Source organism: Fundulus heteroclitus, chromosome 12, assembly GCF_011125445.2.
Source record: "Fundulus heteroclitus isolate FHET01 chromosome 12, MU-UCD_Fhet_4.1, whole genome shotgun sequence".
Classification (NCBI taxonomy): domain Eukaryota; kingdom Metazoa; phylum Chordata; class Actinopteri; order Cyprinodontiformes; family Fundulidae; genus Fundulus; species Fundulus heteroclitus.
In genome coordinates this window covers 8,304,476-8,327,480 of record NC_046372.1, presented here as the reverse complement: position 1 = coordinate 8,327,480, position 23,005 = coordinate 8,304,476, and the positions used below count along the sequence as shown (strand labels likewise).

Genomic DNA, 23,005 nt, shown 5'->3' with positions numbered 1-23,005 from the left:
TCAGATGGCGGCGAAGATTAAAGGAGGCAGATGAGAACGGAGAAATGTAAAAAGGTGAGAACTCAATTACTGCAGATCCTTCCAAGCAAATAATTTATGTCTCTATGGGTGCCACAGTAAGTATGATTTTTGAATCACAGCGCAACTAGTAATGTGGACATATATTCCTTATAAACAACATGTATAAAATTACCTTTGGTATGCAAATGTTGCTCCAAATGTAATTACTGTGTTACTGACCCCAGACTATAACAGTGACATGGAACACGCTTAAATCATTAATCTACCCCGGTTCCATCAGTAAACGCGCACCACCTCGCACACAAGCTCTCTACATCAAAGTTTAAGCAAAGTGGAAAAGCAATTTCAGTAACATGACTATAGCTACATCCACAGCAAAGAACATGGTCCATTTTTTATTTTTTTTTTACTTTGAAACATTGATGCCTCAGTACATCAACACCACTGTCTGCAGAGATTATCATTTGTTTCTAGTTTTCCAGCTACACATACCATCATCCTTTGTGCCATCGCCAGCATGCTACAACAGTTGGTCCTGGCAGCTTATGTTAGCTTTTCCCCAGGACTGATGAAAGTGGTAAGTCTTCTTCACTGGGCTGAGCCGCTTGCTAATCCCACTGCAGATGGTATCTGCTGCGACTCCCAGAACTTGATCTAATAGCCTACGCCAAAACCTTCTGATAAAATGTACAAAACTCCGGGGGTAGCGACCTGTTGCTAAGATGTTTCTAAAAAAAAAAAAAAAAATGTAAGCATTCGGGTTGGGTTTAACGGTTTATCTCAGACATAGTAACTAAAAAGGCTGCATTAGATTTAAATGTAATCCAGGTTTTAACCGTGGCTTCTGTTGAACCAAGATTGTGACTAAAAGTGTCAGTGCATGTGCAGTGCTCCTTTAACTCCAGACGATCACTGTAGCAATGCCGTGTTTAACTATCAGCATGATGCTCTTGTTCAGAAATGCTGTTTGTTTTACCCTCCAAAGCGTTCCAATTTTGCCTCGACCGTTCACAGAATATTTTCCTATCTAAATCTTAAAGGATCCTCATAATGCGTTATGCAAACGTGAAATGGATCTTTGTGTTCTTTTTGGTCAGCAGTAGCTTTACCTCGGAACGCTCCCATGGAGACCCAATCTCTTTCTTACTGATAAACTATGACCAGTGACCTTAACCGAGACTACTGAGGTCTGCAGAGCTTTAGATGTTGTTCTAGGGTCTTTTGTGACTTCTTGGATGAGTCGTCTTTGCACTCTTGCTGTAGCTTTGGTAGGCCAACCACTCCTAGGAAGGTTAACAACTGTTCCATATTTTCTCCATCTGTGAATAATGGCTCCTTCTGTGGTTCACTGCAGTCCAAAAGCCTTAGAAAATGCTTTGTGACTACAAAAGAAAGGTTGGAATAGGGTGGTTGTTGGGGGTTGGGGAAAAGTTGGTTTAAATAACAGTTTTTCCCTTTAATGAAATTGGCATTTGAAAAACTGCTTTTTGTATTTGTTATCTTTGTCTGATATTCAGATTTGTCTGATTATCTGAAGCGTTTACAGATATAAAAACAGCAAAAGTGTGTAAGGGGGTGAAAACCTTTCACAGCATTGTATGCATATTGCTCAATTCAAAAATACTTCAGTAACCCCACAGAGAAATTAAATGTTTATTATTTCATTCTTCTCTCGCCTTCGTCCGTTCAACGGATACAGACAGAAGCAGTGAAGCTTGCCAGGCAGAAGCACTCAGATAAACACGCTTTACAACAGAAACTCAGTCTTAAGTTCTGCTTATTCCTAAATGGCATCACAACGATAACTATGCAAATCAGTCATTTTAGACCATTTCAACCTTTTTTTTATATACTAAATGACCTATCCAGTCAAATAAAGTTGAATTAAGTTGCTTTGAATGGCTAACTTTATACTGGTGCAAAGTAAGCTTAATGTTCCTGAAACCAAGCTTTAGCAGACAAGTAAAAATAATTTATTTATTTATTTTTTCTTTATGATTCTGATTTAAAAAAATATTTTTTCGTAAAAATCCTCTGGTTAGTTTTTTTTTTTTTTTTTTTTTTTTTATAGTTTTATACTTTTTGGATACTTACTGAATTGAATAAGATCCCTTGATGGCAAAACTACCATGACTGAGGATCTTCATCTGCTAGAGGCAGCAAAGATTTAACTCCCATGTACTTCTTTTCTGTGAGCCTCAGGGTGTGTAAATGGACTGGAAAGGCTAGGAAAAACTCAAAGATTGTCCTAGTTTTATTAATGCACTAGTTTCATATTTTTGTTGAGCATTATTTACCTAACGATTAAACTGCTTGGACCTGTTGGTTCCTGGAAGTCTAACTTCTTCCGTCTTTGGCCAGTGTAACACTGGGCTCCATGGGATCCTGGACTCAACAATCATATTTAACTGTTGTTTAGTCAAGCGATTGCATATTCAATTATTGCTGGGAGTAAAATAACCACATGTAACAGAATGTGCACTTCCATTTCTTTCAGATTGTATCCCTGCCAAGTTCCCTCTTTAATGCTATATTTTAATGATGATTAATCCCTTAAGTCTGTGGCTTCAACCATGTACATAAAAATCCTACAATTACTGCCAAGAAATCCAAAACATTATAATCCATATTAAAAATACCTCAAAGTAAGTTTGTCTTTAAAGGTGAAAAAGTGAACCTAAATGGAACAACGCACCAAACCTCCCAGCTTAATGTCTTCAAAGCTGGTTTAAAAATTACAGCAACGTTAACCTTGAATGGAAACATATTTAGTCTGCAATAAAGAAGGAATTCAATTTGACGGACAATTTTTGGCTTTATAATAAAGTCAGTTTTAAATAGGGTAAGAATGCAGTTTCAAGACAGGATAATCCATTTAGATTTAAAAAGGCTTGCCCAATTCAAGCAATATGCATCCGTCTTATATCACTGCAACTTATTTATTGGGATGGGAACACACTATGTTCCATTTTGGTATGACAACCACTTTAATGTGTTGAATTACAAAAATACTTTGCACATCATGCAGTTACAAATAACCTTTTGTGTAAATATAGCGAGTTAAAAAAGAAAATAATTGGAAAAGCATTTAATGCCCCTCTTTAAATAAATTGGTTAATCTCTGATGCTGTGGATTTGTTTCTCCTTTAAAGAATAAACGGGCCTGCAGAGTGCATGATATCATGAACTCTCAAATACAGGACCTTTAAAATATTTAGCCGGTGTTCTCTGCTAGACTATATAGAAGATGTTGTATTTGAGCCTTTTGTCTAGACAATGGAGCAAAACATATGGCCACTGTAGTCCTCACACCTAAATCTAACAAAAATCTGGGAGGTGAGCTGAAGAGACAAGAATAATGTGAAGGATTATAGAACACACTTCCAGTGATATAATTTTATATTGCTAAATCAATAAACTTATATTTTCAATCTGTCTTACATTTCTTTTCCCAAAAATCTATTTGTTTGGATTTTAGTGGCTTCGTGTTTCTTTAATCTGATCTTTCTTTATCAGATTTCAACATATTTACAGTTACTCAAGTCTTAATTTTAATCTACTTAATTTGATTTTTGGATTGCTTTACTATATCTGGATGTTCTTCATGTCTCATCTCTGTGAGAGTGTCCAGGTTGCATCGAGCTTGAAAAACACTGCATGAATAAAAGTTGATTGATCGAAAATTGCTCAGCCAACAAAGTAAACTGTGTGAAACAGAGGAAAACGCATCAAAAAGCTGAAAACAGACCAACTCTGCAGCACATGGCTCGAATGCTTGCAGTTGCAGCATCATTCTAACATATAATTAAATTTCATCAAACTTAAAGAAAGGAACATAATCACTTCAACGCAAACAGGGTTGCAGCCCAGAAGGAAGTTAGGTTTTGATTCAACATTGTTCCACCTCACGCTATATCATTCAACTGATTTTTCTAGGCAGAACGAGAGAAAAAAAGTGTGAACCAGCTTATCGAGTTTTGGCTCAGCTGTTTTATGGCTAAGAAGGCAATAAGGAACAATTCACGCTTTGTGAAGAACGTGAAGCTGCCTCTATGGGAGTAGTGGCAGATAAGACACTAAAGGCATTTTAGGGAAAAGTTGGAAAAGCTCTGATTTTTCTTTGTCGTAGCTTTGTGGTTCTTAACTTACCTCAACAATTTGAGGGTAAAATAAAATCATAGTTATAAAGAAATAAAATCGATTGGTTTCCAAGCAACAAAGATCAATGTAAATATAAATTGTGAAAAATAACTGAACTGACTGATATACTATAGCTTTACCCATTACCATCGTTAAAAGTTTATGATGTATAATTCATAATGACCAAGTGGCAACAGGAATACTGATCAGAGACCACACCATTGGTGAACTCAGTAATGCAAGAGTAAGACTGCGTGAACGAAGAGCACTGAAACTCGGAGGCATAATTACACTCATAAACCTACAGTTTACAGCATGAGTAATCTTCATATCCACTGAGCTTCACTGAAGGACGTAATGGTCATAAATGAAGTAGGTGAATATCAATAACCATACTTAAGTTCAATATTTATCAAGAACTAAAATTGCATTGAAAACTCAAGACCTTAAGCTGGAGACAAAGTGACCCTAAAGGAGTAATTTATAAAAGATCAATATTTTTTTTGTATCTGCTAACTCATTATCATTAGAAGTAGCAGTTGAGAGCTTTCAGTCCTTTCCAAATAAATGTGCTTTTCAGACATAAAAAAGACACCTTTCTTGTGCTCCCTTTAGTTATTTCACAGAGACAACATTGCACCATGTCAGCGTATTTACTGACACCCAGCCTGAACAACAGAATCAAGAGAGACAACATTGTCTTTGGCAAGACTGATGTGCTGCCTTTCAAACAAACATCAAGTTTCCTCTGCCAGATGAGGACTGGGTGAGCAAAAGGTTGACTTCAACATCCTACTCCTTGTAATTGATCCACAGTCATGGTAAACAGCACAAACCCCTCTGCTATTCCAACCCTCTGTTGGCAAGTGATAACCCTGATCCCCAGTTTTAAGTCTTTAAATAAGCGCTCATTTTCTAGCGCATTTCCATGTAGGTACACAAAGAAAGATGTCTGATAGAAATGGACTGGCTTTTCGTATCAATGTATATCAAACTTTTAAAGTTTGAATTTCAAAACTGTAACTTTACCTTACCCTAAACGAGATTCAAAACTCTTACAGGTGAATGAACAAGAGAGCAAAAGGAGCTTTTTTATAAACCCAGCCCAATATGATCGTTCCCTGCAATAAGACAAATTAAAAAGTCTGTTGATTTGACTTTAACCAGCAAACTAGAATTCATCATAAGATTAATCTAACTCTCCCAGTGCTCCACAGACTGATTTGGAAAGAAAAGCTTCATCTTAACGTGATCTCTTGAGTTGGACAATGAACAGCCATGGAGTGGCAAGGTAAAGAAACTGAATCTGAACTGGTGTTATAGCCCCACTGTATCTCTCTCACTGTAAATCAGATAAAATACAACAGAACACTTTGCAAGGCAGAGCACCATTCATCTAGTGGAGGCACCAGTCTGCTCAGATCTACCAGCCTGCAGCAGATGTGAATGCAGCAGCCACATGTGAACACATGTGGGTGCCATGCAGTTGTCTTTTGCAATAAAGCCCCGCACAATCGGTAAGAATGACATCTCTCTGGTTATTTAAGAACTAAACCATTTTAATAGGCTTACTGAATCAGCACATTGTCCAAACAGCAAAATCCTTCTAAACTACCAGTGTGTCTCCAGATCAGCAAATTTGACTTAAAACCACAGATGGTTGCTGGTACGTGAGCTGCTAAGTTAAAAGTTGACATCAAAGTTGCATGTAGACATCATAATAATGGTGTTATCTTTTGGAGGGGCAAAATGTGTGTGAAGGGAGAGAGGTGGCTGGCAAATTTATCTTTCCTTCTGAAATTTTCCATCATTTAATCACATATTCAGGTGCAGATGGTAATGTTAAGGTAATGTTTTGAAATCCCATTTGGCAAGCTACTAGCATCAGTTTGGTGAAGCAACTGACTGCCCAACTGGATAGTCCAAAAGAGAACCAGCTAAAATCAGTTGGTTACAGTTCAAACAGAGCAGGAGGTCATAGGGGAATTATCTTATATGCAGGCTTACTACATCATGTAGAATTAAAAGCTGTGCTCCATAATTCATAAAGTTTCTCGCCAGAGTATATTAGACCAGATCTACTGCAACATTTTATGAGCACATAAGGCTGCAGCAGCAGCTCCCCCCTTTTGGATTGGAGCTGGAAATCACAGTAGAAGAAGGACTTAGCACTGGTGGTAAGGTCAGCGGCACAGGGGATTGCGTGTTGCCGTCTACAAGATCCAGACACAGTTTACGCTACAAGAGTGAAGCGACACAGTTCCAACCCACCCAGGCATTGCACTGTTTGTCCCACTCCTATAAGAAAAACGATTCACAAACTTATAGACTTAAAAACAGCTTATTTCTCAAAGCTGTGGGGGCTATCACCCTCTGCTGAGAATCAAAAACCACCAGCCCAGTTCATAGTCTGTAACATGTTTACATGCTGCATGTTCAACATGCTGTTTCCTAAGGTTCTTGATCTGACTGATCACTATTTACAGTATCTCTGACATGCTAATGTGTGTTTGTTTGGACATCTGGGCAAATTGCAGTTCTTTAACCAAAGATAAAAAATTTGCAAAGTACTTTCCTCTGTATGTTTTATTTGCTTATGCTCTGTTCATGTACAGCACTCTGAATTGTCTTGTTACTAAAATGACCTATACAAATAAAGTTGCCTTGACTATCAGCTTCTCAGGGAGTGTTGTCGATGAATCAAACTATTTGAACATTATGTGTTGCTTGTGTTCTAAGTGAATCGGTGTCATACCAAAATTACATTATTGTGACGCGATGACGAAGATTCTTGATGCTTAAAAACTGCTCCCGAATTCATGTGCTGTTTAATGTAATAATTTCACATTAACTTTAATAACATTTATTGTTACAACAATAAAGACCATAGTTTTTCTTTCTGTTTAAAATAAAAGCAACAACATCATGTGATATATTTCAATTTTACAAATTTAAATGCAACAATATTTGTGCTTTTGTGATATGTGCTTAATGTTGGAGAGCAGAAGAAAACTCACAGACAACAACCTGCTTCCTGAAAAGACATTTTGACTTAACGGCAAGGGGGAGACTGGACATCTAGGCACAGGAGAAAGGGCAAACCAAGAAAATGAAATAAGGTGTCGTGTCAGTATTTGTGATCGTATGCGTCTCAAGTCTGCTAAATAAATGATGATAAATCTCACACAATTCAAGTCAGCGTGAAACTAAGATTTAGTGATTACGATTTGCCCCATTTCAATACTAGAATCAGAACATATTACTAAAGAATGGCTCAGTCCAGTGTTATTATCATAATTATGTTGAAATCATAATATTAGAACATTTCCTAAGGGAAGAATATCCTCAGGTAAGGTTAAAGAAAAATGTCCATGGATACACATCTAGATTTATCGGATTTGTCCAGTTACCCATCTCTCCTACCCGTTCTGTGAATTTCACACTGGGAAGTTTTGTCATCTGGCTGATGTGCAAACACACCACTGTCCACACGTTGTGCACCTGGACATCAGGTGCACATCAAATTTTAATGTTTTCTTCCTCCCCCTGTCCATGTTCCACCTATTTGCAAAGCTTCATGACACTCTACCTGGTGTTTTTTCTGTTTTCTTGCTGGCAAGAAGACAAACCACTGTCAATGCATATTCTCAACTGCATACTTTGCCTTGGGCAGAGAAAACTTCATTATTATTACATTACATTGTATTGTGTTTAGCGCAGGGAATCCAAATAACCATGCATTCGAACGGTTCCTCCATCAAATAATGAAGTAAGAGATAGGATTAGACAGCAAGTTTCAACAAAGTGGTTCAAAAAGACAGATCTAACTAGATTTTCTTTAACTTCAATCTAAAAGCTGCAAAGAATCATTGACATAATTTCCCATAAACTGTTTAAAAATAAGCCATCAATCAAGCCTTCTGCTCATGAAATTCAATAATGGCAAAATGTAATCTGTGGTGAGGCTGACAATGCAATAACACTTTTCCCGCAACAGGAGCAGTAGTTTATCAACAGTACAGCTGGTGAGAGTAAGGAAACAAAAGCCATTGCTTTATAATTAAAACACTAAGTTACACAAAACTTTACAAAAAGTTGAAATTAGTAAATTGTAAAAACAAAACAAAAAAAAAAAAAACATGGAAAGCATGTCACCATTTTAGCCCAGGAGTACTTCTGGAAAGTTGGCAGCATATGCAGAAATGTAAAGCGACCTGAATGAATAAGGCAATCCCGGTTCACCCAAAAATAGGGATGCCCAAACTCTAGAAGCACTGGTCTTTAGATTTTTATGGATTTGAAAGTTTATGAAGAAACAACTTTCTCTGTACATTTTGCCAGCATAGAATTAACTGAAACTGCAATGAAGAACACCATAAGTCATATCAAAACAGTAAATATGCTAGATACCATAACACAGGAGTCAATCGCCAGTCCTCAAGACCAGCGTCCTGCAACTTCGAGGTTTGTCTCTGCTTATTAAAAAAGAAAAGCTAATTAGCAGGGCTCTGAAGAGCCATTTGATTCAGGTGTGTTGAACCAGGTACATATCCAAAAGTTCCAGGACACCGGACCTCGAGGACCAGAGTTTGACACCCCTGCTCAGCAAACAGCTCTAAATGAAAACACCAAAAGCAGGGGAAAGTTTGAGTTTATTGTAGACTGTTGCTGTATGTGTTAAGCCAGACATACATTTAGGATTAAAAGGCAGGAACTCCAGTTCAGACAAAATATCAGCTCTCAAGAAATACAGGAAGGAGAGAGGGCAGCATCAAGAACATCAATGCTGAGTGAGTGAAGTAAGATTTAAAAAATGAAAGAGAGTGGTGTGTTACATAAGAACACTTTAAAGCTACTGAGTTTTTGAGCTTTGAATTTAATGATCATGCTATGTACAGACAAAAGGAGTGGGCAATTTTTGCTGAAAATATGTCAATCCATAAATAATTCATGCTGCTCAAGGCTAGAATTGGTATATTAGGTCTAGAAGTTAAAGTTTTTAAACATGTTTTCAGACATTTATTAGAAGGTCAAAACTTAGCCCTCTTTAAGCAAAGACTGACAAGCATAGAAAAAAGGACGAGCTAGTCAATGAGCCATGCAGTCACACATATTGGGCAAATATGTCTATTAGGCCGTGGGCCAGAATCTGTACGGTGACTTTTCGTATGAACTGTCAGGGGGCAACTTTCTTGCACCGGGATAAGTTGCTACACATAGCAGTGATCTCAAAACACCAATGTTCCCACGTTTTCACTTGCACATTAAGAAGTTATAGCCGATAAAAAATCTAAACTGTGGCGCTCCAGTCCAATAAGTCACGTGATTCGATTTTTGCTGCTCAGCCAATCCGATCGCTGTATTGTCAGCTGAGCGAGTTTACCACGTCATCATGGCTGCGCCCGTAAGATGGTTGTTTCTGTTGTGTCTGTTTCCAGACGAAGAAAGCCCAATAATAGCATTTTGTGGCGCCACCTGGCAGAGATCTTGATGGCAAGAAAAAAATAAATAGCCCAGACCATCCATCCATTCATCCATCCATCCATCCATTTTCTAACACGCTTATCCCTGCGTTCGCGAGGTGCCGGTCCCTATCTCCAGCTGTCAATGGGCGAGAGGCGTTGTATAAACTGGACAGGTCACCAGTCCATCGCAGGGCAGAAATAGTCCAGACTTTTGCCCAATTTACTGTGATATCACCAAGACCTGCTGCGCTAGGATAGCACAGGTGTCGTTGTGCCAAACGACTTATCCCCGCCAGAATTTGTATTCCCTGCGCCAAGAGCGCATTCAGCTGGAAGAATGAATCTAGTCAACTCCGCCTCATTTCCAACCTATTAGGCGTGGAAATGAGGATGTTTTACTTTTCTTAACGAAATATAGCAATGGTGTCGTTACATTATCGTTCATCCATCCATCCAGTATAATACGTTATGAGAAAGAAAACGGTCATTTCCAGATGTGTCACGAAAATATTAGCTTTATGTTATTAGATTGTCGAATGTCTGTCTGCTGAAACCAAAATCCACCTTCCTAAGTCCATCACAGCTGTCTGCTGGTTCTCTTTTTTTCTTTTTTGGTAGCTAAACCCGCATGAATAGATTATATAAAGCGGATTTCACGTGTGATCAAATGAACACTGAATAAAGGCACAGCCAAAATTATCAGATTTAATAAGATTTTAATTCAACCAAGAACCTTATCGAGATATTAACCGTATTAAGAAAACGAGATATGTCTCTTTTAAAAATAGAACAACGTATTAGGAGTTCAAAAAAAATAAATTTCATTTTATAAGAATGTGATGTTTAAAATATTTAGACTTCACAAAGCTGGAGGTTAAAACTTTTATTGATTTCAAAAATACAATACAAAATTCTACAAATTCCGAAGGGGATAACTCGTTTGGCACAACGAGTTTATACAACGCGTCTCACCCATTGACAGCTGGAGCTCGGCACCAGCACCTCGCAAACCCAGCGGGGATAAGCCTGTTAGAAAATGGATGGATGGATGGATGGATGGACAGATGGTCTGGGCTATTTATTTTTTTCTTGCCATCAAGATCTCTGCCAGCTGGCGCCAGAAAATGCTATTATTGGGCTTTCTTCATCTGGAAACAAATGCATACAAACATCTTACGAGCGCAGCCATGATGAACTGATGAACGCGCACAGCTGACAATACAGCGATCTGATTGGCTGAGCAGCAAAAATCGAATCACGTGACCTCTTGGACCGGAGCGCCACAGTTTAGATTTTTTATCGGCTATAACTTATTAATGTGCAAGCGAAAACGTGGGAACATTGGTGTTTTGAGATCACTGCTATGTGTAGCAACTTATCCTGGTGGAAGAAAGTTGCCCCCTGACAGTTCATACGAAACTTCTTAAGGAAGCGTCCTACAGATTCTGGCCCACGGCCTATATGTGCAGCAATCACAAGGGAAACTTGGTAAGTTAACTTCAAAGGCTCAGAGGTGCTGCTGCTATACGACAGTGTGGTGGTTCTGATTGGAAATTACGATTCATGCAGAACAACTGGCATTTTTCTTGATTGAAAACAAAGTGAACTTCGTCCCTGGTGATACTGAGAAATTTTGTTGTTGTCAGTAAACAGCCTGTACAGCTGTTTAACAACCCTCATACAGACATCATAATGTGCGTTTCCATCCTCCAACACGGTACAAATATGCACAGATATGGCAACATAATGCAACAGATAAAAAAGGATGAAATTCATCATCATGGAATTAAGCTTTGAGTTTTGATTTAATCTTTTGAGCATTTTTGCATGACTTGCACTACATATTGTTTTGTATTGTAAGTTCAAGCTTAGATCTGGCAGTTTGGCCAGGACTAAACCGATACTAAATGTGGTGGCCTAGATATACTGACTCATGTCTAATCAAAGTAGTCTCAACTTTAAAATCATATTAATCAGTGGCCAATTTCTAATTTTAAATGACTTGAGTCAGTATTTGGGACAATGAAAAAAGGCAACTGGATGACCATACTTTGAGGGTGTTCATTTGTGTATCAAATTATCATTTCACAGTTCCTGTCATTACAAATGCAATATTTGCCAGAAGTCTAGCCACGCTGTGTTTGCAGTTTTCTTACCACCAGGTCAGGATCCTGCATGAGGCTTAAGATCACCTCGTAGAGCAAAGGTCGAAGATCAGATTTGAATTTGACAGAGATCCATTGCCCTATTAGCCAGATGACTCGTCTTCGTATCAGCTTGTACCTGGAATAGGGGAAAGACAATGGGCTGAGTTCTGGTTCATTGAAATGTCATCAGGTAGAATACAATAATTTGGAAAAGTACAGAGGATATTGTAATATCCTCTGTACTTACGTAGTACGTACGTACGTACGTAGTACGTAGTAAGTAAATTTGACTTCAATTGCATATTGTTCATCCAAACAATTATTTTATTAGGAACAGTTGCAGATAATGTAATTAGAATCTCAGGGAAACAGGTTAATTCATCAGTTAAGCATATTAAATGCTTTAAATAGGGCACAGTGTACTCTAAACAAGCCTGTTACTGTATTAAACATTTATAGTGTCATATTAAAAATGCAACCAAAAAAAGTTACCAATATTTTTTTTACAGAAAACTGAAGACCATGGCAGAGCATTTCTTTACAAATAATAGCATCTCTAAAACAACAACGATACAGTGAAGTTAAAGGCATCGGGGTAAAAACACTATTTATGAATCTATGTTTAGTGTTTTGTTTTTTTTTTTTAAATGAAGGCATAAGAGTAAAACAGAAGCAACCAGGGGGACAGTAAAAACAGAGGAAAAACTAAGCTGAAGAAATAGTTTTGGAAAACCAGAAGGCTTTAGATGCCCGTCTAAGCCTCATGGAGTGTGATATGAATTAAATCGCCCTCCACTGCATGTCGAGTAGTGATGGGTTTTTTCCAACAGTTGTTTTCAGCGAGTGTCCCAGAGCATCTGCCCTTTTAGAGTATGAAGAAGAAAATGTGTCAAGGGACCGCCTCGACAGATACGATGGAATAGAGGGAAGAACAAACTGAAAAATGAAAAGATAAAGGATAGGAGATAAGACTCTTGTTGGCCTCTTGTCAAATATCCACTGGGAGACCAGAGACCGGCAACTAGACAACTATCCAGGAGAGTCTAAACAAGAGCATGATTCATGGCTCCAAGACAGTGAGCATGTCTGCCAGTTATTGCTGGTTTATGTCAAATATGGTAAGGCAATACTTTACCTGTTGCATAAAAAAGCAATTAAAAGCTAAAAGTTACAACAGGGGTAATTAATTAGCACCAAAATTGAGTCAATTGCAGTTTGGAAATCCCTTGTCATTGCTTTACCGGGATAAGTTGCCCCATGGTCTCTCCGCAGAAAACTGTTCAAAGTTTCTGAAGCAAGCAAGCATTAACCAACATCAATTACACATAAAATCCAGATACTGATATGGAAGCGAGCAGCAAGGAGGGAGCCGAGCAATTCAGCAGAGCAGAATCATCCTAAATAACCTGCACTGCTAAGGTCCAAGGAGGAGCTATTTATTCTGAAGGGATACATTTTCTTTTCCGTAATAGTAGCTTTTTTTTTTATTATTTGGGAATATTATGGACCTTTTCAAACATATGTATTCATAAAGATGGCATGTCTTAATCTGAGAATAATGTCATGGTCAAGCAAGAGGAACTTGAAAAATAAGTTGGATTTACAGCATTTTCTGCAATCATCAATACCAACCAATAATGAGTTTCTCCATTCTATTAGAAAGATTTTAGTCTGGCTTTTGTTTTAACACCAATAATTTGGTCTTATTTTCATTCACGTATTTTTATGGCATTTAACCTATTTACCATCTATTGAAAACGTGTAAATTTCTCTTTGGTTTTATTACATTTTGATGTATTCCCCATTTATTTTTGCTTTAGGATAACTTTTTTAATGTTGTAGAATTTTAAATTATGTTGTATAACGGTCTGGTGTTTCCTTATTTATAATTGCAATGGAGTTTCCTCAGATCTACATTCTATATCACATTTTATTATAGTCATCTAATAATTATGTTATTAAATGTACATTAAATCTGTTCAAATTATCTGACCTGGAAGTTGGAAATCCCAATTTTTACGTAAAGGCTAAATGCACCCTTATTACTGGCAATTGTTAGGTAAACTACATGTAATCACAGAGCACTGCTTAGCTCTGAAGGGACATTTGATTATAAAAAAAAAGCCAGGTTTTGTTGCTGTTCCCTATTCGCAAATTTTAGGTATAGTTGCTTTTGTCAAGCTTCCACCAATATTTCTACAAAAAAAAAAAAAAAAACAATCAATCAGCAAAACATTTTTTCAAAATTACCTCCAAAAAATGTTGCTTGGGTTTCAAATAAACAATAAGTTACTGTGAAGATTGGGTAAAATGTGACTAAAGCATAATAAAATAGCAAAGTATTTCAATTTGTACCCTGATTGAATGCATGTCTACCATCAACCTGCTGGTGGCACCTTATGGCTGAATTAGCTTGATGAAAACAACCAGGGTACTCAGATTCAATGTAATAAATCGTATAATATTTCTTCTATTCAGTTTAAGTGGCTGCTAAAAAAAAAAAACAGAAACAAAATGTGCCTTCACAGCCTTTTGCACTCAAACTATTAGTCACTGTGTCTTCTAAACTAAAATTATGAGATTACAGTGCCTGGTTTACAATATATACACAAAAATACGCATATATTGTGAAAGAGCAATAGTTACACAACACTTGCTGCAGCTATATCACCTCCAGTTGGTACTGTTTATTTTAGCACACTGGAATAATAGAAGGAAAAGAATGGCAAAGTAGATTGAGGTGAAGGCTGACAGGGGTTTCTGTCCATCAGTCACAGGTCGGACATGACTCATCCACACCATACCTGTCCTCCCACATAACTTCACAAAGCTGTCAGAAACCCTGCTCATCATTCTGAGGAGTACATGAGCAATCTGTGGACAAAATAGGGACTAAACGGGAAAGAAAATCCCGGTATACATAATCCTTACAGAAGTTCATGTTTACTTCTACTGTGTGAATATTCTTCTCTGGTTGGGGGACTGCATTAGTGGAGTAATTAGCAAGAATCCAACATTATAACTGTATAAAGCGAAAAAATAGAAAACATGCGGATTATTTGACTAGTTTGATAATATGGTAACAGATAACTACTTTTCTTCATTAAAACATATTTTTAAGATGAGAAATATGTAAAACAATCTTAAACAAAAATCTTTTAGGACATTTTTTTCCTTACCAAGGGCCATAATGTCGTTTAAATTCAGTGAATTCAGAAAACATCTGACACTGTTCTAAGTATTTTATTTACTGGGACTTCATTTGCCAGCTGAGAAATTAAAATGGAAATAAACTGGTATGATTGGGTAGGAGGCCAAGATGTGGGGAAAAAAAAAAAAAACTTTTTCAGACCCAGTCTTTCAACAGAGCTGTCTGCTTCATCTAATAACCTACAAAAACTACACCACTGGTAATTTAATGAAATTGAAAAGGTCAATGCAGTGTTTTTTTCCCCTCACTTTCAATTTCATTTCCCCCCATTGCAAACACACTAAACTCAATTACGGTACTTTATGTTTGCAATATGAAACAAGAAACAAAAAGCAAGAGTCAATCCTCAGTGTCAACTTCTAGCTACGATGAAATGATGAACAGAACAAATACAGACTAATTTTACAGCATGCATGGGTCACCCTGGAGAGCGACAGACTCACCCACGAAAAGGTCAAGTCGCAAAAGGCAATGTCAAAATGTTTTTTCAATCTTAGAACCCGACAGTAGAATGATGAAACCCTCCATCTGTTTCCCACAGTCTGTGAAGGTGACACAAAAAGCTCTTTCTTCGAACGCCCATTCCACTGATCGTAAAGGCATGTACAGATATTATGTACATAAAAGGATGATTATTGTATTAGACTTTTAAGTGATCATGGGGAGGTACCATTCATGGAGGGTTTGTGTACTCGGTATGCCTGTGATTGTTGATTATTGTATCTGAGAGCACATTAACAGCTTTCGCCTGTGCAGTGGAAAAAAAAAAGAAAAGACAGAGCAAGAGAATTAACCATGTGTTGGCTATGGCAGTAATACTGCCCATATCCATTTAGTTATGTCACATTTTGACAACTCACTCAAAGGTAGCTCAAGACTTAAAACATTGCTCATAAAGAATCCCAACCAATTTGTGTTTATATTAGTTGTGAATTTGATGGTAGGGCGCTTTAGAACACGGATTGCCTTTAGGAGATCCATAATAGCAATGTAACTCACAGATTTGCAGGGATAATCTTCAGGGTGCCAAGAAAGTACCGTTTGGCCAGAGAGCTTGTGTATAAATAGCTATCTTTCTCTTATATGTAGATCTGATATAAAAATCACACGAATAGTGCCAGATTAGTCTTTTTTACCTCACATTACAAACCAACATTTGTTGGACTTGAGCTTTTGAGCACCGGGAATTTCACCAGTGGCCGGAACAGTGGCCTGCTCTAACCACTAGGCCAAGATGTTCCCTCTTGATCTTAATTGTTAGATAACCCAATACCGATATATGCTATAGATTTCCCTGACCCACGTCTGGCTAAAAGCATGTTTGTCCCTTACAGACAGAATTAATGTTATATTGAAAGCCATATACTGTTTCCATGCAACCTTAAGTATTTTATTTAGATTTAAGTTGTGTAAATATGCAAGAATTACGTTATAAAGTAGGAATAGAAATAGGTAGAGAAAGGGTTTATAACATACTAATATTAACAGCATTATTCACTGTATTGCCCAACAAGAGGAAGAAAAATCTGAATATAAACCAGCCTGCTCACATAGAGCTATACAGACACATGATGTCATGAACTGCATTTGCTGTTCCATCTATATGTAAACACAATCCAGATAAAATGTGTAAAATATTCTCTTGTGTCTCTGTATGGGTCAGGAAAGTCAACAAGCCCATGACTCATTTCTCCACAAAGCTGCTAGGAGACTTTTTGACATTGAATAAAAAAGCAGTTTTTATCACCTATAAATTTCAGTACCTCCACAACACTGATGGTTTATTATGAAAAGCTTCTACAAAATTCTCAATTTAGCAAGGTGTCCAAAATTTGCTTTAGTGCACTATACAGCAGCTTAGGTGGCGCATACTTCATAAAAGAAGCTTTTCTTCATTAAAAGAGAAAATGGTGAACTGACCCCAGTTTTTATGTTTATTGATTGTTGATGGAGATAAGTGAGGACTAGCAAGATCAATGAATCTCACAAAATGTCCCATGAATTGATTCACAACTAGACGTGATGAGGGGAATCAAAATCAATAGGCGTTCAAGGATATCCTTGGCCAAGGAGACCACATCGCACTCGTCACAGACGAAATGTGAGCCGAGGTGAAATTAAGCTCCAGAACTTTGCAGTAGAGAGAGAAGTTTGGTTCAAACTGCTCTGACGTAATGTTCAATGTAAAACTGAAATAAAACTACAATCCTACTGCTAATGTCTCCATTTTATCGTTGTGTGATGTGCATATAAAAAAAATGTTAAGATCAGAAGAAACATGCTGCATTAAAGCCTCTAACAGCAATCGCCCAACGGGCCAAGAAAAACAGACAGCACAGCAGCTGGGATTGTTCTGCTCACAGTGACAAATGCACATTAGGCAGGCATGGCAGCCAAAAAAAAAAAAAAAAAAAAAATTAGCTTTGAATGTATTTTCTGGTAGAGAAAAAAAATAACAGCTATTGTTATTTTGTTACTGGTGAGATTGTCCAAAGTTAAATAAATACCTCAGCCAGGAAGCTACTGCAGTTGATTAGGCATTACTATTATCCAGTGTTGTAGTCAAGTCACTATGCCTCGAGTCCGAGTCCAGGTTCGAGTCACCAGTGTTCAAGTCCGAGTCAAGTCCAAGTCATTAAAAAAAAAATCCGAGTCGAGTCCGAGTCGAGTCCACTACTCATCCGAGTCGAGTCCGAGTCGAGTCACTATTGACGTGTGATGTATGACATGAAGCAGTAACATTCCATTGCACTAATAACTCTTTAGCTGTAACCCTTGGTTTTACTCGGTAAAACTACTGCTTTTTCCAAGTCTAAGACGTCTCCTAACCATGGTTTTTAAACATTGTTGTTATGGAACGCGCAACAGCGACTCGAGGTACGCTGATAGGCCGCATATGAAGGATGTTAAAGCCGCAAGCGGCGTCGATCGGCCCTCACAGCCAAGCGCACTCCGGACTATTGGCCACCGCCGCGGTGCCGGCCGGCGGGCGGTGTTCGCGCACCGCCGCGGTGCCGGCCGGCGGGCGGTGTTTGCGCACCGCTGCGGTGCCGGCCGGCGGGCGGTGTTCGCGCACCGCCGCGGTGCCGGCCGGCGGGCGGGGTTCGCACACCGCCGCGGCTCCGAGCGGCCGGCGGGGTTCGCGCACCGCCGCGGTGCCGGCCGGCGGGCGGGGTCCGCCCGCCACCGCAGATGCTGTTACGCATTTTCCTCGCCCGTCCACCGGGCGATTCCCACAAACGCGTTCGGCAGCCCTCCCCCTTGACTCACAACAAATCTGGTGTGGATCGGTGGATGCAGCGAGGAGATACAGCCGTTGGATAATGATAATGCATTTGGCCACCGGACCGGACTAAATTGTTCGGCGGGCCGGAAAATTTATACCGATTCCTGGACGGTGACTACAAACAGAAAAAAAAAAACAGCCGCTGACGCTATGAACGCCGAGCAGGAGAAAAACAACGACTTACCTTTCTATCAACTTGGCCAGTTTCCCAGTCTTTCCGAGCCCTCGACACTCAATCCATCGTTTGAGCTGAACGTTGGTATGTTGTTCCACAGTTCTATCAGTAAACTGGGCGCCTGGACATCCTCTTGTGAAAGTTTAACAGCTGTAAAGTCGGTCATATCGTTGTATATGTTGCATGTGTTTTGGCTGGTTGCTACTTGCGCGCTCTCACACTGTTTGCCCTTCCTTAGCGGCAAGGGGCGTTGCTCATGAGATGGTGACGTCACGTGCGCGGCACGACATTTAGATATTAAAATCATACACCAAATAATATTCTAATGACATATTAAAATTATAGCCTAATGATATAAAAAAAGTCGAGTCTTTTTCTCAATTTCCGAGTCAGAATGATCTGAATGTAGGAGTCCGAGTCCAAGTTCGAGTCATCAGTGCTCAAGTCCAAGTCAAGTCACGAGTCTCTAAATTTAGCTAATGACTCGGACTCGAGTTCGAGTCTCGGACTCGAGTACTACAACACTGCTATTATCATACCGAAAAAGGAAGCAAATACAGATAAATTACTTGCATTAAATATTCAGAATATAGTGGGTTGAACAAGATATATAAACCTGCCTGTCATAGAAAATCTAAGGACTCCAGAATTATTTCTCTGGACAAAAACTGTTTAAAAAGGATACACCAGCACGCAAAAAGCTATGAAAGCCTAGCTAAATATTGGAGAAAGAAATTGTATTTGAAATATAGTTAACCCTTGGGCTTTGTCCTCAACATGAGGGGGAAACCTAAAATAGAAACAGTATGCCTTCTGTCAGTGGAGTAAAACCTGGTACCGCTGTCAGTGGATCCTGATCAATATCAATATAAAAAGTCTTGTGTATCTCTGCATCACCTTCCAACGTAAATCTAACATTAGAATACATGATTTGATCTCCAGCTAAGCAGAACTCTGGGAAGAAAAACATACTCCACAAAGTTGCGGCTGCAACTGAATTTTTGCAATGTCATAACCTGACTCTTGCCAGATGGATGTAGTTCCACAGAGCTCCACACGGCTCCACACATCCATTTGGAATCGCTTCCATTGGGAGGGATTTTAATGCCACATAAAATGGACAAGCCAATCAGGATCGCCAGGCAGGATGTTCACAGATGTGACATATCAGAGAAGCAAATTTTTGAATTCAGACAACAATGGTGGCTCGCAGCGAGGAAGTCAAGGTGACCAGATGTCCCCGAGTGCCTGTTTTGGATGACCTGTCCCGGAAGATATCCCCGGAAATGTCCCCGATTTCAGTGTATCATGATGGAGTAAAAAAAGTTTAATGCAGCAAGAGGTATTAACCCAGTCTTGCCGCTGTCCCGACATAGTCGATTTTTTATAGCTATTTTTGGCATTAAGACAACAATTGCCAGACAGGACAAAAAAAGAACACCAGAGAAATGATGATTTCGGTTTCGATGCGAGCGGTTGAAGTAGCACGTCAGTAAAGATGACGGACTAGTATTTTATCCAATGATATGCAAGGATTTTTGATACAGCCTTCCTTCTGAAATATAGGTCCAATGGAGCAATCTCAGATGGCTGCGTGGAGCTCTGTGGACCAAACTCCATCTGGCGAGGGTCAGGTTAGAAATGTCAGCCCAAACGATAACATTACCTAATCTCATGCAGAGCAATGCAGAAGCTCGGTCTGCACTACAGAAAATTCAGTCACGTCCGAATGCTGAAAGCTTTGAGCAGCTCCTAAATGACAGAAGAATCATTTAACTTAACCTATTTATTATTGGACCACTCAGGGGATGCTCATGTTTTATATTAGTGCACCTTATAATCCGGTGCGCCTTATATATGACTACCGGACTTGTGCTTACTGAAAAAAAATCTGTCTAAACATGTAAGTCTGACTTACAACGAAGCCGCTCTGCTCAATGGATATTTGGAGCATTATGGTATACTGTGTCACTACCTGGTGGGCCTAACAGGACCACTGAGCCGACTACAAGACTGCCTGGCTGTAATGTCTAAACTAGAAGTGCATTCATGTAAGGCAGCCCTCGCCCGGGAGTATGCGGCAGCAACAATAAACCAAGTAACTTAATTCAATATAACATTGAATCAAGTTTGAAACAAGTTTATTTTGGCCTTATGTTAGAAACAGAACAGTGTAGTCCAACTACTACTGTTCTCCCGACAGACACGGATAACTCTGCCTCTCAGGTAGTTTGTGTGTACGTGGAAGGGCGGAGAGATATTACACACTTGGGAAGAATATTTAATGTGCCTTATATTCCGGTGCGCCTTATGGTCCGAAAAATATTGTAAGCTAACTTGTGTTGAGACAACTACATTTTTTTTTTTTTTTTTTTACAGTAGTTGCTTCTCAATGTGAGTAAAAAGATACCCGTTTTTCTAATGCCCTTTCCTAGGAGTCAAGATAAATATATGAATAAATGATGCACTGAGACTGAAAATAAGTGCACTTAGAGGAAGACATAAGGAGGTGAGGTTTCTTCATACATATGCAGCAGAAAAAGCTAAGTATCCGATTGTTACAATCAGAAGCCAAGGTTCACTTGTGAGGGGAAATCATAAAACATCCTGCTGGTTTAACATTCATGCTGTGAAGGTATAAAATAAATTCCAAATGTAGCAAATCAATGGTATCAACACTAAATCAATGGTATGTTAAAAGGGAAAACTATTTGGCAGCATTAATGAAAAAAAAGTCACTTTTATAACATTAAAAACCTCAGTTTAACATTTATTTTTAGCTTGTGAAATAGATCATTGCAATAAGAGTAGCATTCTCCTTTCTTACATTTCTTCATACAGGCTAATACCAACAATTACATGAAATTTCAAAGCCATCAGCAGAAAAAAAGCATTTAAATCCAAATATATCTTTTTTTAAATCACCAATTAGACTGTTTGCTTTTAGCCAATATTTGACTCCATTGGTTAATAGGCTTAAAAGGTTAAAAAGGTCACACATTACATAAGGCTTCTTTTAACATATGCAGTTAAGTTTTTACACACACACACCTACTGCCAAGGCCCAGCAGTTTGTTCCAATTTAATGTACATCACTAATTACCAGAGGACCAGAGTTTTCACCTATGTGGGGCGACTGCATTTCGGCAAAGTTGTAAAGAAAATCTTGAAAAGCAGAGTATAGCAATTTGAGGATATCCAAGAAATTCATCACATAAAAAAACTAATCTGATGCTGAGAATCTATACTAAACATAAAATAATAACAGGGTAGAAATGCTCAGAAAAAGTAGCACTTTGGTGAAGCGTATATAGTATAAAAAATGGGGGTGAATACCATCTCTCATACCACTATGACATATCAGTGTAATCTGAATTTAACAGATGGTACTATAAAACCAATATCTGATAAATATAAAGTTAATAGCCTGTGTGAAGCTATTACAAGAGAATGGGATAGAGTGGATGCCCAACAAGGGAGCAATAGGAAGAGATAATACAAGGAATATATAAATGTAATTGAAAAACTGACATATCGCTTAAATCTCTAAGATACACAAAGGACAAATGGGGAAAATGAAAAATATTCAGGCATCAAAGCAGTGACAAGGGAGCAGAAAAGAAAACAAAAGAACAAAAAGGATGAGAAAAGACACAGAGACCCCCTCCAAGGTGTCTCCGGTCTGGTAGGTGGGCTACTGAAAATGAAAACAAGGACTGAACAAAGTCTCAAACGATCAATTAAAATAGCGCTGAAAAACAAAGCAACATATCTGGCATTTTTCTGCAACATAAAGCATTTTTGTCAACATGTAGACTTTTCAAAAGTGCACTTCAAAACAATCCCAGTTGCTTTACTCTTAAATCATACAATGCTTGCTAATGAGCATGACGTTTTTCCACATGGAATCAATCAAAACAAAAAAACAGCGGTGGAGGTGAACCTTTGGGTAGAACAAAGGAATATGGACATGCATAAAAAGTCAAGGGTCCGTTCACACCTGGACAGCGTGGGTGACATCAACATGCCCGCTCTCTGACGTCAACACTAACCCAAGTGGACGACCTTCCGATTGCTCTAGGCTTTTTGTTTTGTTTATTTCGGATGCTGGGAGTGAAGGGCACTTCTTTGTTCTTCATTTCAAACACACCATCACTCCTTTTGCTGCCGAACCTCCTCCTCCTCTGGTTTTCTTCCCAAATAAATTCATCAAGCTGCTCACTGTTGTTTCTTAAACCCACGGTTAGCAAGCCTATAGCTGCTCTATGAAGTGTAAACCGCATAAAATTTCAGGTTTTTTTGAGACTTAAAAAAAAAAAAACTGGTCATTTATAGACTTTTTACCCACATTTAATGTCATAATATCTGTACAATAAACTATATATACACACACAAACAAACACTACCAGTCAAAAGTTTGGACTCACCTATTTATTCAATGGCTTGTCTTTATTTTATTACTTATTACTTATTACTACTATAGATGTAAACACATTATGGACTTGAGATTGTCGATTAATGGTTTATTAGATTAAAGTTTGTTCCATCCGATTAACTGAT

The 23,005-nt window shown here is 38.5% G+C and overlaps 1 protein-coding gene across 1 annotated transcript in view; it reads right to left on the bottom strand.

The window, feature by feature from the left end:
- Positions 1-23,005, bottom strand: part of ipo11 (importin 11) — a 157,162-nt gene that overhangs the window by 90,687 nt on the left and 43,470 nt on the right. The window contains exon 16 of the mRNA XM_036143880.1: positions 11,783-11,909. Coding sequence (XP_035999773.1) covers positions 11,783-11,909 — 127 coding nt within the window. The remainder of the gene's footprint in view (positions 1-11,782; positions 11,910-23,005) is intronic.